This window comes from Thermobia domestica, chromosome 1 (genome assembly GCF_964235325.1).
Source record: "Thermobia domestica chromosome 1, izTheDome1.hap1.1, whole genome shotgun sequence".
Classification (NCBI taxonomy): domain Eukaryota; kingdom Metazoa; phylum Arthropoda; class Insecta; order Zygentoma; family Lepismatidae; genus Thermobia; species Thermobia domestica.
The window spans coordinates 301992454-302009414 of record NC_137454.1 but is presented as its reverse complement, the minus strand read 5'-3'; the positions used below and the strand labels follow the sequence as shown (position 1 = coordinate 302009414).

The following is a 16961-nucleotide window of genomic DNA, read 5'->3' as shown; positions in this document are numbered from 1 at the left end:
AACTTGACAATCGCTAGAAGTCAGAAGAATAATATGCAAACTGAAGAGAAACTAAAAGTAATTCATAGAAATATAAAAACATGACGAAGTGAAAATGTACAAGTTATTAGAAAATGCATAGAATTCGTCCACTTTTGTTTTATACTTTTTTTCTTTTTACGTATGTTACATTTTTCCTTCCGTTTTAAAAAAAAACAATTATAAGCAAAAAACAAAATTAAGCTCGATTAAGCATAACCTGGCAATCATGATTTCAATTGATTTTTGTAGGAGTAACACATTGGCAAAGAAAAATTTACCTTTTCCAGTAAAGAAGTTGGATATAGGATGGAAGTAAAGTAAAATCCTAATTTATTGGTCTGTCAAGAATGTATTGGCTTATGCAATCAAGATTTTGTACATTAATAAAGAAGCAAACAGAAAAAACTCTTCTCTTGAGGCTTAAAGCGACGCACTACGGCTAGAAAAGCCAGATGTATGGTAAAAATTAGGAAGTGATGGACTACAAATTTCAAGAACATTTTAACACGAATTCAATTCCATTCTCGTCCTTTTTATTTTAATTTTTGTTTGTATAAGAGTAAGCGTGATATTTTCATATTAATGAGAAATGAAACAGCGTAGTAAGAAAGTAGTTTTGCTAACTTTTCCCTTTAATTTACGTAACTACTCAGAACCAAATTAGTATTGTAAACTGCTTTTGTATGCTTTCTCCTCCCTTTCCCTCCAAAAGATAAATTACTTTCGAATTCGGGAAATAGGGAGAAAGAAATAGTGTCAGGCAAAACCACAAGCACACCACACAAAATTGTTTGCAATCTTAGTACAAAACGTGATATATCTACAATCAATAAAACGGAAAGGTTATCGTTATCAACCCAATTTATTGAAGTTGTTGATTTTTTTTTTTTTTTTTTTTTTTTTTAACTTTTCAACATGTTAAAAGATACGAGCAAATACGTTTTCATTTGGCTCAAGGCTGTGCTTCCAGCGACACAAATACGCTCGTTGTCGCCCAGGGTAAGAACTCGCCTTAGCGTCCCCTTGACCAACCAAATCAAGACGCTGCTCCAAATATTTGACCAATTTTGCGCCCTCCCAATCCAGCGCCCGGGACACAAGCTCCGTTTGGCCCCTAGTTATTTCACTGTAGTACCTCACGCTATATTGATATATATAAGTATTCTTTCAAATGATTCCTTCATGTAGTCATCCTACCTCTTGATATTGTATCCTGCTTCTTGATATCCTATCCACTGATAGATTTTTCTAATGATTCCTTAAAGTAATTTATTGTATTTCTTGATATCTGTCTATTGTAGGGTGACCAGACGTACTGATTTTCGCAGTACAGTACTATTTTTCAGAGCTGTCTTGCATATTGCAAAGACATCTAGAAAATGGAGAAATGTCCTTCTTCTTTTTCAAAATGTCCTGCAAAATGTCCTGACTTATTTGCAATACTTTAATGTTTCATTCTTTATTCATAACATTTAGGATCACATGCACTCTTTTTCTGAATGATAAACCATTGCTTTACAATACATGGTTTTTACTAAGAAGGCCTTGTTGAGATGTCGGTAAGGCAAGAAAGGTTTCTCATTTCAAGATACGACAGTGATGCTAACCAAGTTAGGTAGAAGTTCCCTCGTGTTGAAAGTTCACTGAACTGAAAGCAAAATTGATTGATAGATATAACTACGTGTTTTTCTCTCTCTCTCTCTCATTAAGTCAAAACTTAAGTTAAAAAAAAAAATCTTGAAGAAAATTGGATACTATGTGTATAGAATTTTGAGAGATATGTGTGTTCATTTTATTCAACTTGTATTGTGTATTGAGCAATGGTCTGCTATTTTCGCAGACTTTAATATTTTGAATTGGACAAGACTTGACTCAGTAACTGAATGAGATAATGTCCAGAGAAACTTGAAGTACATTAATAAATTGTCAGGAGAAGAACCAAACGATTTCTACCTGTTTAATGAGATTACAAATGCAAAGAAGTAGATATATATGCTACTTCTGAAAAAGATTAAAGAATGTAGCACTGTTCAAATGAGTATAGATTTAAGCTGGAGTGAATTATTCAAGAAATTTTCAAGAAAATTCCATTCCATATTACGAAGTATGTGATTTGTGGAGTTCAGTATATGCCTCCTTGCCACAAATGCTCCTACTGAGGGAGTATTTTTTCTATAATTTGTGGAATCACAACTCTCAGTTCAGGACTCTTAAACACCTAATAATAACCGAATGTAACTATAATTGTACCTGCAGTGAATTCCAGGGTACAAATGTGCAAAACAGCAAGTTACTACGCGCTGTACATACAAATAAAAAATATGTCACCAAGTACTGCACTGATGTTTAATTGGTAAACAGATACCACATATTAATGGAAAAATTTAACATTTTTGGGGAAAGTTTATAAGGTAATGAATAAATAACCGTTAAGAAAAACAACATTTCTGTGTTTCATTGACATTTTATGCTTCAACATACTTAAAGTGATTCCTGCATGTTACTCCATCAAATTATTTTAAATTTCTTCATCCATCTTGTAATTGTCTTTCATGAAAGTATTTGTTGTGTTTTGAATTCCTTCAATCTTTTTGTTGAATACTTTCTTCGAAAACAAAAGAGAGTTCGTATTAACTTAAGGTAAATGCTAAATGAAATAAGAACATGTGTATTGCCAACACAGTAGGATATATAGTATTTTACTTATGTCCTACATTTTGCATGTCAGAGTCTGGTCACCCTAGTCTATTGATGGATTATTTTCTTTCTAATGGTTCCTTAAAGTAGTTTATCTCACCTCTTTATTGACTAGCTGTTGACACTTTTCCATCTCTGCATTTACTTTTGCCTGTAATGCCTTCACAGACTTATCTCTCTCCTTCATATCAGTTATCGTCTCTTTCTCTATCTGACTAACGTCTGATTGGATATCAGAAAGAACTTTCGTCACATCTGCATCCATCAACATTACACGCTTGAGGCTGTCTTGTAGAGCCTTATAATCCTTGTTAAGGCGTTGCAGAGTTGTTTCAAAGAACAATCTATCCTGAAATGTTACAACATTTATATAAAACATGTAACAAAATCGTAACAAACGTAAAAATTCACATTAAAGATCTACTTTACAATCAATAAAATATGCAACTAGTATTATTCCATCAGAGAATTTATCAAACGATTCTTGCTCTCCCCGTTAAGTAGCTCACATAACTTATATTTGACTCAAAAGTAGTTTTGTACGTATGTTACTTGAATTCCTGATGTCACAAATCACGAAAGATGACAGCAGTGGCAGATCCAGGGGGGCGATCGTGGAAATCGTACCCCCCAGAAGAGGAAACTTTTCTTTTATTTTATATATAAATAAAACCCATCCCAGAGTTTGGAGCTTTTGAAAGTAGCTCTAAGTAGCAGTATTACAATTCCTCCAAAAGTCCGTCCTGGGGACAGAAAGTGTGTGTTCAACTATGCTGTACACGTTCAGCACATGGACACTAAACTCCATTATTTTAAAAAAAATCTTTACTAACTTTCATTTCTTATTTCAGGTAGCTTAACTAATTTTATGATACAAGGCAGGACCTAGACCACATGCGCCGCTTCCTCTCAATTCTAACGGTTTGGCCATATGACGCCCCAAAATTAATATATCCGAAAGTCCCTGAAAGTTCCCAACTAAGGCTCAAGTCACTAAATTTCTTTGTTCTACAAATTGTTATACATGATATACTTTAATCCCCAGCTCCGTAATGAGCTCTCTCGTAGCTATATGAATCGTGTACATGTCTTCGGCGCGGGAGGCCTGGGTTCGATTCCCGGTGGAAGCTCATGTTGTTCCGGTCCCCCGTTAATCTGTAAGTCCAGGTCTAACATAACCTTGCAGCTAAAAGGGACGCTAAGCCCTAATCTAAACAACCAGTCCAGCTTCATAATCGTTAAATTCTTTCATCTTGGAGCACATTTGAAATGTAACCTAAGCTCTACGCAGGGTTTATTTTCGGGGGTGGTCCAAGGTGTTTGGCTCAACGCATTAGCTTAGCAAGCAAGTACTTTGTATTATTATTATTATTATGGTTGGTGGCTTAGGCAGAATTCTCGGATAAATGTGTACCGAAATCTCTGATATGTTACCTCTATTCGCTGCAACAGCGATACCCATCGCATAGAATTCATGAAAATTTATTCACTTAGTGCACTTCCTAATTTATATATATATATATATATATATATATATATATATATATATATATGGGGGGTGTTTGTGTGGGTGTAATATAGTTAATACACGAAAAGCTAATAGTGAAAACTGTATAAGTTATAGATATAATAATAAAACATACAAAACATTTTAAAGTGCATACCTTTCGTAGTACGTGCAACATATTGTCGTATGTGTTTTTAATAGAAAGTGCCGCATTCTGTTTGATTCGTGCTTGTTCTAGTAAGTTTGTTAATGTTTGTTCACGTTGATAAAGTCCTGGTAGCATCCCTGTACCTTCCGTAGGCGCTTTCTGTAAGTCAGCGACTTCTTCCTGAGTAAAATTAAAAACAAGAAATATTGTACAGAGATTAAAGCATTGAGCATTCAGAAAAGCATTCTATTTTTTCTTAGTTATCTACAAATTCACTGAAAATGTTCAAAATGCCCCAACCACAACAACAAGAAAAGTATGTAAATACTTATAAAACAATACATGCCCAAATTCTAAAATATTATTAGTGTTTAAAAAAAAACTAACAAACTAACAAAACTAACAAAACCTTATGATGTTGCGGCATATTTTTTCACGCTCGACTCTAGCCATAGGAACTAAATGCATGCTTCTGATTGGTTGCATGAGGTCAAGGTGAAACAAAACGAGCCCTGCGGTGCTTCTAACCCGTTGCTACTACTACTACTACTACCACTTCTACTCCTCCTGCTCTTAGTACTACTACAACTTCTACTCCTCCTCCTGGTACTACTCCTACTACTACTTATACTACTTATACTATGAATTCTTATAGCAAAACTGCACACGTAAGGTAAGTAAATAACTTTTTTGTGTATTATTTTCATCATATTTTAAGGAAAAAAGTGTTATGAAAATTAAAAAAAAAATTCCTTGCGCTGATTTTGAACCCACGCCAAAAGCGATTATGATTACTAGCTTGTTCCGCTAGCACCTCGGCTACGAGAATCGACAGCAGCCACCCTTTGATTTCTGCTATATGTTGCTACGTAACGAAAAACGGATAACTTCAACCAATCAGAACAGCGTATTTAGCTCTTATGGCTAGGGTCTAGCGTGATTTTAAAATGCGATGTGGCGTCCAGAGCATTGCATTTTCATTTTGTTCATTTGTCTTTCCTGATTACTGCAGTTTTATTTTCCTTCCACGCAAGGTGTACGGGAAGTGGGGGCATAATGACCCCCGGGGCAATATGTCACCCCGGTATATAATGCTGTTCCTCTGGTGACAGAGAATTGATACTACTGCACAAACCGTAGTTAGTGTTGCACAAAGTGTTTAGAGAGGGAGACGTCGCTACCTTCAATAGCGTGTGATATAAGTGGAGAAAACCATTTTCATAGTAAGTCGATGTAAGGCATGTGGTGAATATTCTACCTGTTGCTGAAAAAAGTAATTACTTGAATAAAACATGGTACACACATAGATAGTGAGAAAGGTTTGGCCATCAATCATGCATGATTTCCTTGCGGAAGATGGTGGCTAGCTGATAAGGGGTTTTTGAAAATTATATCGGGATTGGGGCAAAATGGCACCTTAAAATTGTACAGGGGACCAAAATACCCCGTGTCGAATTGAGAAGGGTACCATAAGGGTACCCTGTGAGTAGTATAAAAGTCAGTGCTCCCTGTGATCGAGCGTGTGTACTTGTTTTATCATTTTTTGTCATATTAGAGACCTACTCTCGAAATTTTTTGATAGCCCCTCTATTCCACTTTGTATTTTCTTTTTCATTTACTTTTATTTTAGCATTATTTTCGTTTTTGTAGGTTTCCGCTCATTGTTTTATAGTTGTACAAAAATTGTTTCATTAATTAGCATTTCCTTATCGAAACAGAATGTAATTTTGGTTAATATGTGTTATGTTCCAAGGATGGGGCCATTTAACCCAGGGGGCTGAGGTACAACGGTCATTCACAATAGGTCAATTTATTTGCACGTACAACTTGTTTGGTAAAACTTTCACACCTTACACCTCTTTACATTTGTAGAAGAAAGAATAAAGAATGTTGTACTGCAAAATCATCGACTTTCTATTCATAGCAACGTTGCTATTTCAATTTCAATCTTAAGGTATCCATTATACCCTCACCTGCCCTACAATGACTCTAACTATAATAATAATAATTCCTGTAATAAATGTCAACATAAAATCCCTGAACTCTAACAGTTTATCTAATACTATTTGTGTGTTTTAATTTAAGCGTCTTAATGAAGGTATGATTCATTAATTATTCATAAATAAATAATAAATATGATACCCTCTTAAACTTCTACATTTCCATTGATCGATCAATAATGGAGTATTTATCCTTTAAACGGGACAACAAAAAAGCACATCTAAATTATAGTATGGATACACATGATTTTGAATGATAAGTCATTGTCTTTACCAAGATTTGACGAATCACTGACGAATAATACAGTTATCAATATTATTAATCCAAAGACTTGTTTTCGGTATGGTAGCTGGCGTATTACACAAGCTATGTATTAAAATAACACCACGGTGGTGTTCCTATTTCCGCGATCATCCATCTAAGTCCTTAACAACGCCGCAGTATTGTTTTTACACTGCAAAATTAACACAATCTCTGCGTCAAACCGGTAACGCCGGGCAAGTGTTAACCGCAACATCCACAGTTTTGAATTCAATGATCAAATGAGGTTAAGGTAGGGATAATTATTTTGCATTTGAGTTTCAATAATTTACTTAAGGAAATACTTCCTCATATTCGTTCTTAATTATCTTAATAAGTTGTTAACGTATCGAATTTTACAAGTTCAAGATCTTACAATAAACTGCACTTACTTTTAGACGACTCAGTTGTTTTGCTCTTTCGGCTTTTAAATAAACCAACCTGTCATGTTCTTTGACATTTTTCAAGACGACCTGTTCAAGATGTTCTCGAATTTTCTGCAATTACACAAAAACAACATACATTTTTAAAAAATCAAGAAACCATACACAATTTTTATTACTTACAATGTGTAAAACATTAATTTCTAGGATGTACTATGGTAATGAGTTGCAAATTTTGTAAAAACTGTTACGTAATGAGACCCTCGGTCTTCATAGAGTAGCAGAGAAAATAACTCGCGCTATGTATACTGTTGGTGGAAAATTACTAACAGGAGGCTGTAGCAGTGTTAGGCCACCTAGACTATATCGACGCTGTCAATGCGGCGTTAGCAACGCGGGAAAGTGGACGTTATATTTTTGACTACCCGGATGCTAAGTACGCTGCGTCTGCACGGTATCTCAAAGGCCCTTTTCAATAGCTTAATATAGACTCCTTTTCACTTTTATATTTTGTCATTTATAACAGTCACTTTTGTAGTACTATACTGTACTTTTACCGGGAGAATGCTACTTATTGCTTTCAAGTTTCGAAAAATACTTTTGTATGCAACCAGGCACGTAGCCAAGGGGGTCTGTGGGGTCCGGATCCCCCCTTCGAGACTAGAAATGAAAAAAATAACGAAGGATGAAAAAATGAAATGAAGAAAAGGAGAATCGGGTTAAAATTTAAAAAAAAAAATCAGGAAGCTTTTCGTTACTCTTTCTTATGAGGAGATTTGTATTACTTGAAATACATGGTGGGGGTAGCGAGATATAATGGAAGAGTCAGGGAATTTGAAATTTCTAGAAAAGTTACGGAATTCTCAGAATTTCTAAAAGAGTTACGGAATTCTCAGGATTTCTGCTACTAGTCAGGGGGATTTCAAGGGAAATTTCATGCTTCCGAAAGTATAGTACCGTTGTGTAACAACGTGGACATTTTTTTTTAATCATAAATTTTCGTTATCGCATCCTTGCAGTATCAAACATATTTCAAAAACAATTTTCTACTGCTTCTTTAACCTGTCATTGGAACAGACAGTAGTTGACGGAATAATAAAAACAAAAATTTATATGGAAAGAAAGTTCTGTTAACATTCGACTCAACAGAGAAAGGAACGCAGATATTGTAAAATATTTTACAAGACATTATTGAGTATGTACTTTTTATAATAGTGAATATGTACTTTTTATAATAGTTGGAGTCATAATAAAGGAAAATTGTTATATTTGAATGAACAGAAGAAGGATGTAAATATTGTAAAATCTTTTTCAGCACTTTTTTTTTTATTATTTTACTCGAGATTTCTCATAGTTTGTTATTTTTCACGATATTAATTTTTCCTCCCCTCTTCTGCTAAAGTGTGGGGTTTCCCATAAACCCCTACTCTTAGTATGCCACTAAATATTTCTGAATTTCCTCTACTTCGTTCACGTACACACTACCACCACTACGTTGCTAATGCAACCAGACGCGTAGAATATTCTCGACGCTCGGTTGGTACGATCTCGCTCCGCATTGAAAACGTTAGTACAGTCTATCCAATGGTATTGTCATTGCCCCAATCGATCGATGTTAACGCTGCGTTGTTAACACCTCGTTTTTATCATTCTTATAGTCTAAGTCATAAATGTTCCCGAATACCTGAATAGAAATCCATTCCGGCACTTGACCAAGCATTCTGTATTACCCTGTCCTAGTTCTATTGATGTTTTCGGCTTTTCCAGAAATTAAAAAATAGCCTTTAAAAGATACATATTTAATGATATTAAGGACATATAGCGCCAGTATTGCCCAGTGTTTTGATAAACGAGTTACACGAATGCTTCCTGAACAGCCTCCTAGTGAAACGGTTTGTTTTATAGTGGAGTCGATTTGAAGATGACAGCCGCTGCTACTGTTTATTAGACATGCAAAGAATTTCTTTTGCAAACGATTCCTGGAATATAATTGTCAGAATTCATATAAATATGTACCCGCTCCAGTCATTCATGGTGTTGCAATTTTCATAAACAGCAGTGTATGTGTATACGTATACAGTGGGACACTAGACACGATAAAACATTATAACTAAGAATAACGCCAGCAAATCAAGCATTTTGCATAAAGAAATCATTATTGACAACGATACAAATGAGGAAAAGACCTATCAGTAACTTTATTAGGATAGGGTACCTTAAGTATCCGGTCACTTCGAAAATGTACCGTATAAGAATGATAAGCATACAATGGACGGAGAAGGAAGTAACAGAAACATATGAAAAGGAAAATAAAAACTTGTCCATGCATTTTGCCCATGAGAGGGAAAAGAAATATTGTCATTGACCATGTCGTTAAACTCATCAATGAGATAGGTTAACGCACTCTTAAGAAGAAAATCTAAAAGAGAACTGGACGAGAAAGATCAAGATTATAGCAACTGGAGAATATAAGATGGCACAATCTTTAAATTCCTTATACTATTAAAATTCAGGATCTTTGACGCTAACTGGTCATTCTGTCGCTGATAGCAAGGTGACCGGTTTGGTGTTTGTAGACTATGCAACACGAACCTTCCTCACTGCAGCCAAGACAGTGGACTTGACGTTTGTAGGTTGTGGGTAATTTCCTCAATTGTTCTCTAAAAATATTCTAAGTACCACTTTCCGAGCTGAGATGTAACAAATCCTTCTTCAAAATAATTCTAAGTGCCTGTAGTACTTGTTCTTAGAACACTTTCACAGCTGACATAATAGAATATAGCATTTGTATGCTATGGATTTCTTTATTTTAAGACTCACTTCTGATTGGACTTGTATTTTTAAATCCTTTTCCAGCCAAGTACGCTAAGTTCCTTTTGTCACAGTTGATGTATCCCCCTTCTTGATAGTAGACTATAATTTCTCCAAGATGTCTCAGTTGCGGTATCCTCCCTTGGTTATAGATTGCAATATTGTCTTTCCTCTTTGACTGTCGAGGTAAGTGCTACAATCCCAGGAATAACCATCCACGCTTTCAAACTCCATGTCATATCCCAGAGGTAAAAGTGGATTTGAAAAGGTAGGAGAACACTTTACATCACGCCGTTCCCCGTGCCTATCTTTGCTCATTGTAAATTTTTAAAAAGTCGGTGGACACCAAAGATACTTTCCGCAAGTGGGGAACAACATCCTCCCGCGTTCCCTCCTCACTTTTTCCCCTGTCATCTCCGAGATACCTGTACTCTCCTTCTGTAATGTTGGCTATGATACATTCTGCTTTGTTTACCTCTCACAGCTTAGATAAACGCTTCGGTATTTAGACTACGAATCATTTCCAAGGCCAAGTATTAAGCTTGTAGGCGCCTTAACTCTTTACCGAATGAGGAAGTCAAGCACTGCACGTATAATGGCCTTGGTCACTGATATACCACTCATGTAATTGTGGTTCTTGTAGTTGTCGCTTTTGAAATTTTGAAAGAGATCAATATAACTCTTTTCATATTGCTCTTGTTCCGTGCTGAGAAAGAGGGACCCCTCTAACCAGGGACCTTATTTAGGGGGCAGGAGGGGACAATTGCCCCTCCCCAAGAGTTTGAGGAATACATATACTTTAATCGATTGTCTGTTAATATACTAGCACAAAACGTAAACGTTTTATGTCAGTGGTGCTCTTGACCCCCTCAAGCAAAGGCTGAAATGACGCCCCTGCCTCTAACTCCGTACAGGTTGCATGCATTGCAGCAGCTCAGTGATGGTGAGGAAGATTGAAACATGGAAACGCATGGAGACACATTATTCTTGTTATGTCCTGACGCCACAGTATCGTGGTACTACACAGTATTGTGGTTACCAGAGCGTATCAGGACATCAACTTACCGGCGGAGGTGAGGCTTCGGCTATCCTCTGAATGGAAGAGCAACTGTGTCACAGGTTCTGTCACTGGAGAGTACGTATGACGTCATGGCCTCAGCAAGGTAGGTAGTGAGAACTGCCCTCCTACTGGCGGAGGGGAGGCTTAGGCTATCCTCCAAAATGGGCAACTAAATCGTGCCCTTGGGTCCGGGAGTTAAGACTACGTGGTACCCCAACACGTGTGAAAGAGTAGTAGTTGGTGTGCCCAGGGAAGCGTATCCAACGCCCTACCGGGAGGTTGACAGTCTCAAGAAGCGTCTGGAATGGTATACTCTTATTCTAACACGCATTTGTACCTCAAGAATAAGTGAGGTAATGAAAGTAATCCTTCGTCCCAAGTTCATACCTTTTCTTCATTGACTGCAAGATCTACGTCCGTACCAGGGAAGCCACCGCTCCCAAATGGACAGTGTCTTTAAAGGAAGACAGTCTACAGCAGCCATTTGGTCTGGTAATGTACGGTGAACCTCTTCCGTAAATTGAGGAAGTACTGTGTTACTTAAACGGCCCTACTAAGAGAGGGTGTGGGGTTCCTTTCAATCGTAGCCTACAAGTACCATTGGGTTCAGTAGGTACCTCAGCTACAACGTATACACGGTAAGTAAACACGTTAAAAATAGTAGCCCCATATTGTTTGGGCTAGCCTACCAGGAGAGATGTTCCAACTCCCAAATGAACATGTCTGTTAGCAGGCGGTCTACATTAATCATTGGCTCTGGTAATGTACGGTGTACCTGTACCATAATTAGAGGAAGTCTCGTATTGCCTGAACAATCCTACCGGGAGGGGAATGTCAGCTTACTGTTTGAAGGAAGACTGAACGGTGACTGGAGAAAAGTGCTTATCCCAGGTACCTTAGTAACAGTTTGTAATCCCAGTAAAAAGGAGGAATCTCTGTAGGATAAGAGGCTGGTATCAAACTCAGTGGTGGCTTAACACGTTACCATTGAATCCGAGAAGTTATACGGGAGTATCTTGACGTGTTCGCGGTATCTCTACGCGATCGGTGATGGCCAGTGAACGATAGAAGTAGGCAGGGCCGAGATTGAACAAGCCCCCTCGGGAGTGCCTGGAGCTCTTGGGTTGAATAGGACTTTCCGGGTCATATTATTGGGAAACGGCCGCTCATGTGAGCTTACCCCAGGAATCTGGGTAACGGCGAGCATGGGTGGGATGTGAGGTTGTCTTAACGTCCAGGCACGGGACGAGGACATAAAAGGACCTGACTCGCTAGCAGGGCCTTTTCGATCAGTAGGTTAACTGGTAGGCACTCAGGACTTCGGTTTGGCCTCGCCGTGGCCGTATCTCATTCCTTTAGAGCAGCGTTTCCCAACCGGTGTGCCGTGGCACACTGGTGTGCTGCGAGGAATCGAAACAAAATTATTAATTTTATAGCAATCCAATTGCAAAACCTAAGGGGAAATGTAGATTTGTATTTCACATTACTATGAACCTCTACTGTGAATCTACAATTTTAAGTTTCATACCGGGTTACTGTTGTGTACATTTCTAATGTTGAAAAAAAATGGTTATCATTGTTATAACCATTATTGCTTCTTTATTGTTACAGACTATTTCGTAACTTGAAAATTTAAAATATCATTTAATCCTTTCGACAAATTACCTACGTTTGTGTTTTAAAAGTAAGAGATTTGTTTGTTCGTTCGTTATTTGGTGATCTTCCTTTTTAGTAAAAGGTTGGATACAGTTTTTTTTTTTTAAAAAAAGCGTATTTTTAAAAACCTGAGTCCCATATTTCATTGCAATTGTTTCCTATTTTAAAATTAGAGTGAAAAATACGCATAATGATTTACCAGGGGAAAAAGCAGTGAGAGATTTCTTCTCTGTGAGAAGATGATCAATAATCACAGAAAAAATACCACTGTGTTTGATATTTATAAATAATAATACCCATAAGTGTGCCGCGAGAATCCAAGTAACAACCGTAGTGTGCCGCAAGTTGAAAAAGGTTGTGAAACGGTGCCTTAGAGAATAGGGGTTACATCGCAACTTGTGAATCGAGGCAAAGGACACACCTTGATGATGCATATTGTGCATGAAGACAGAACATCCAAGATTCAGAAGCTACGAGTTGGATGCATCTAAGTGGGCCGGTCCAAAACTTAGGCCGCAGTACATCTCGTGAGGTGTGCGAAGTGTGAGAGTAGACTATTTTCATTTAATGCTCCTTGCCTTCATTTCGTGATTGGTACTGGTCTGATGTCCATTGGAACTTTATCAGGAAACGTTCCTGCATCCCTGGAGAAGCCTTAGACCGTATGCCACTGCTACTCAGATGTATTGGTTCACCATTATTCGAGGTCTAAGCTCAGCCGAATTTCTCGCTAGGGGTAGGATCTTGCAGCTCGCGCTTCCGTTCTATTCTTGCTTCGATATTTCGCTCTTTGAATATCTCACAGTCAAGAAAAGCGGTTCTCAATCTGGGTTCGCCCGACGGACTGAGAAGAACTTGGCGAATATCCGTGGACATCACTGTTGATAACTCTTCGAGCTAAGCGAGAGAGGACTCTCCAGACCCACGACTTCCATGTCCACTAAGTATAGCTTGGCGACATTGTTAGATCAATTCGGTAACTTCGATGACGATGAAGGAAGTTCTACCTCCAGCGCCATAATTAAGTAGTTCGGGTGAACACAATAGTATATTACATTTTCTAACTTTCGAGTAAACTAGAAAAGAAGGTTGACCATTCTCATGCAATTTAATGCAATGACACATATCAAATAACCTTACACCGGTTTGTGCAGAAACATTTCCGAAATAAATTTGCTTGCATATTCTTCTGTGATTCCATCACAACCCATTCCACCTAATAACTCAATTTCACCGGAAGTGACTTACCAGTATATTCGTTCCAGCCGTTCAATTTGTTGGTTGTGCAATTCATAGCATTGTCATCATATAGTTTGGTAGTAGAGTTAAGTTCGATACAGCTCCTTTGGTCCTCATGTTGTAATGCTCATATGTTTTACTGCAGAAACTACTATCAATTATTGTGTTATAAATAGTTAATAATAAACATAGTTTTTATTCAATATAAAAACTTTATATGCAATAAGTATCTATTTTAGTTTGCCATCCGTATGCAATAACTGTAAGTTCCCCATTTTCATTAACTACAAAACGCTGCGGCATATTCTTTACTCTTTAACTCATTCCGTTTAAGTCGATAGAAGAAGATAAAAAGCTCAATTCGAGGATACACTCGGAACATCCATGGTATCCTTCTGCTAAAGAAGCGTAACACCAAAGACAACTCTTTAGAATTCAAAAATATTTTAGTGCTAACAGGTCTTGTCCAGCGAGCAGCGAACGAAGACTTGGATAGTATCGTTTCATCTCTTAATTTCCATTGCCTTTTTTAAACTTGGAACATGAATTTGATTGTGATTTCTTCGATTGTGATCGTCATTCAGGTCATGGGCGGAGCTAAGAATTGTCAGGTGGGAGGCAGACCTTTTGGTCGGTCTCGGAGGTCTTGGTAGGTGGTCATCTTATAGGTGGCATTTCTGTTATTTGTCAAAAAGTAGGAGGGAAATGTACTCCTATACCCATAACTCCGTCCATACTCCAGGTGCTCTCCAGAACACTTTTTTAAGTAAGATTATGATAACAAAGGGACATCATAGCTAAATGAATCCGTCAGGACTGAACTACCAAATGCTTTAAGTTGTAGAATATGAATGTAGTCAATAGTGCAGTCAAATTACCAAAACGTAAGGAACAAATTAGTAACAAGCTGAAAATTGATAAAGATGTTGAGAATGATGTTCTAAACAATATACTAAAAGTCCCCTGAAATCCGAAGTGACCATCGCCGCCATATTGGAAAATGGCCGCTTGAAGTATCAAATGACTAATACCCAGATAAAAATAGCAATATCTTCGCTATGGTTGAACATAAAGAGATAAACTTAGTGTCATTTTATAGAACATAGATAACACAATATTTTTATAGAAAAACAAGTTCTCATAAAATGCATACTTTTAGAAACATTTAGCTTTAAATTCTAAAGTTCCGAAAATTACCGCCAAACTGATTTAAAATTTTATTGAACTTAGGAAGTAATTATTAACAAATTAAAATTTGACATAGATGTTGGTAAAGATTATTTAAAGGACATACTAAAATCCCACAACTTCTTCGTTCGTCATATTGGAAAATGCCCAAATGTTCGAAGTAATTGAAAGATAATATTTTGTAAATTGAAATACAAAATCTGGACTGGGCTAAATATTTGAGAAACCGTAAATGCAGTCGATCCAAACTCAGTTAGGATCAATGTTGGTGGGAGATGGGAAACATTATGACGTGTTTAAGGTTGCCTTCCGCCATCTTGGTGACCGCAGTCTTGGAATCAACTTGTTTATTTTAAATGGCAACATGATCGTGTGACATATTAAATAATATCCTCCTTCGAAGAGAAACCCAACGGTAAGGTTATTTTCCAAACCCCTGCAACGGTTTTGAAGTTGTGAATAGATTTAAGATATGCTATGTGTGAAATTCTGTGAAATGTGCTGTGCGAAGGATATTAGTGGTAAAGGGAAGGATATTAGTAGTTTCCAATTGAAGGATAAAGTAAAAAACAAGCTTTGTAGCATCTCACATTCGTATTCTTTAATAACCAGGAAGAGAGAGAGAGAGAGTTAACACATATAATACAATTACAATCACATGACATATTCAGCATGCCCAACGTTCTGTTCTATGCACATCCTTAACCGTGCGACCCCAGGTTTGTGAACTGTGCGAAGCATAGTTGGTGATATTTGTTCACAGGTCATAATGATTCTCCTTTTCAAGTAGCCAATGTCATTATTTTTACATCGATAGACAATAGGTTTAAATTGTCCCCAAAGATAGAAATCCAACGGAGTTAATTCGGGGGACCTTGCTGGCCACCCAAGTGGTCCATACCAATCTATCCAGCAACTGGGAGAGTTTTCATTGAGCCATCGATTACATTACAACCATAACGCAGCGGTGCCCCATCTTGTTGCCAATATTGATGAAATCACCCTTCCTCATTCGACAAAGTGGCATAACAGTGTTTCCAAGCATATCTCCATATTGTGCAGCATCCAAGGTCCCAACAATAAAAACAGGTCCAATAGGTCCCATCAATAAAAACACCTCCAATAAGTTTTTCGCCCCATATTCTACACCACGCCATTACCTTACCTGCACCTTGCATGTTTGATGCATCTGTCTAATTAAGATTTGTATTAGTAGAATACCGAACATTTTGCCCAGTACCGAGAAATCCTACGGTAAAGTTTTTTTTTTTTTAATTTGCAACGGTTTTCAAGTTGTGAATGGATTTAGGATAGATTATGTTATCATTTAGACTTAATTTTGTTATGTGTGGAACATTGTATAGACTGGAACCGACTGTATCGTTATTTTTTTCTTGTAGGTAGGACAGGATGCTAACTCGAGAGGAAAGAATCGAAATTATCCTTTCGGATGGAGGACGCAGTTCAGCAATAATAACAGCCGTCTTCAATGAGCAACATCTTAATCGCGAGTTGGTGACAGACAGTGCTGTACGAAAACTAATCCGCAAATTCAGGACAACGGGAAATGTTGATGATTTACCTCCTTCAGGACGACCAGGAAATGCAACTGATCTAGAAACATCAGCAGCTGTGTTGGGTGTATTGATGGAAAGTCCTACGAAGAGTGCGACGTCTATCAAGTGAACATAATGTTAGTGTCAAAAGTGTTCATTGAATATTAAAAAGGACAAGTGGCACTCTTAAAAATTACAGTTGAGAAAAAAAACTGCCAGAGGGTGATTCTGATAGAACAATGAAGTTTTGTGAGTAGGCGTTGGCTCAGATAGCTCGTGACCCAGTATTTCTTCATAACATTGTTTTTAATGACGAAGCAAATTTCTACGTAACAGGTGAGATTAACAACCAAAATGTCCAGTACTGGGCTAATACAAATCTTAACTGAGTAGT

At 37.3% G+C, this 16961-nt stretch overlaps 1 protein-coding gene across 3 annotated transcripts in view; it reads right to left on the bottom strand.

Moving 5' to 3' along the window:
• The window catches only part of LOC145661714 (uncharacterized), a 92056-nt gene that overhangs the window by 21991 nt on the left and 53104 nt on the right, over positions 1-16961 (bottom strand). For all 3 annotated transcript variants that reach the window (XM_081727053.1, XM_081727055.1, XM_081727049.1), the window contains 3 exons: positions 7067-7171; positions 4383-4553; positions 2819-3067 (listed from right to left, as the gene is read on the bottom strand). In XM_081727053.1, the coding sequence (XP_081583179.1) occupies positions 2819-3067; positions 4383-4553; positions 7067-7171 (525 nt within the window). The remainder of the gene's footprint in view (positions 1-2818; positions 3068-4382; positions 4554-7066; positions 7172-16961) is intronic.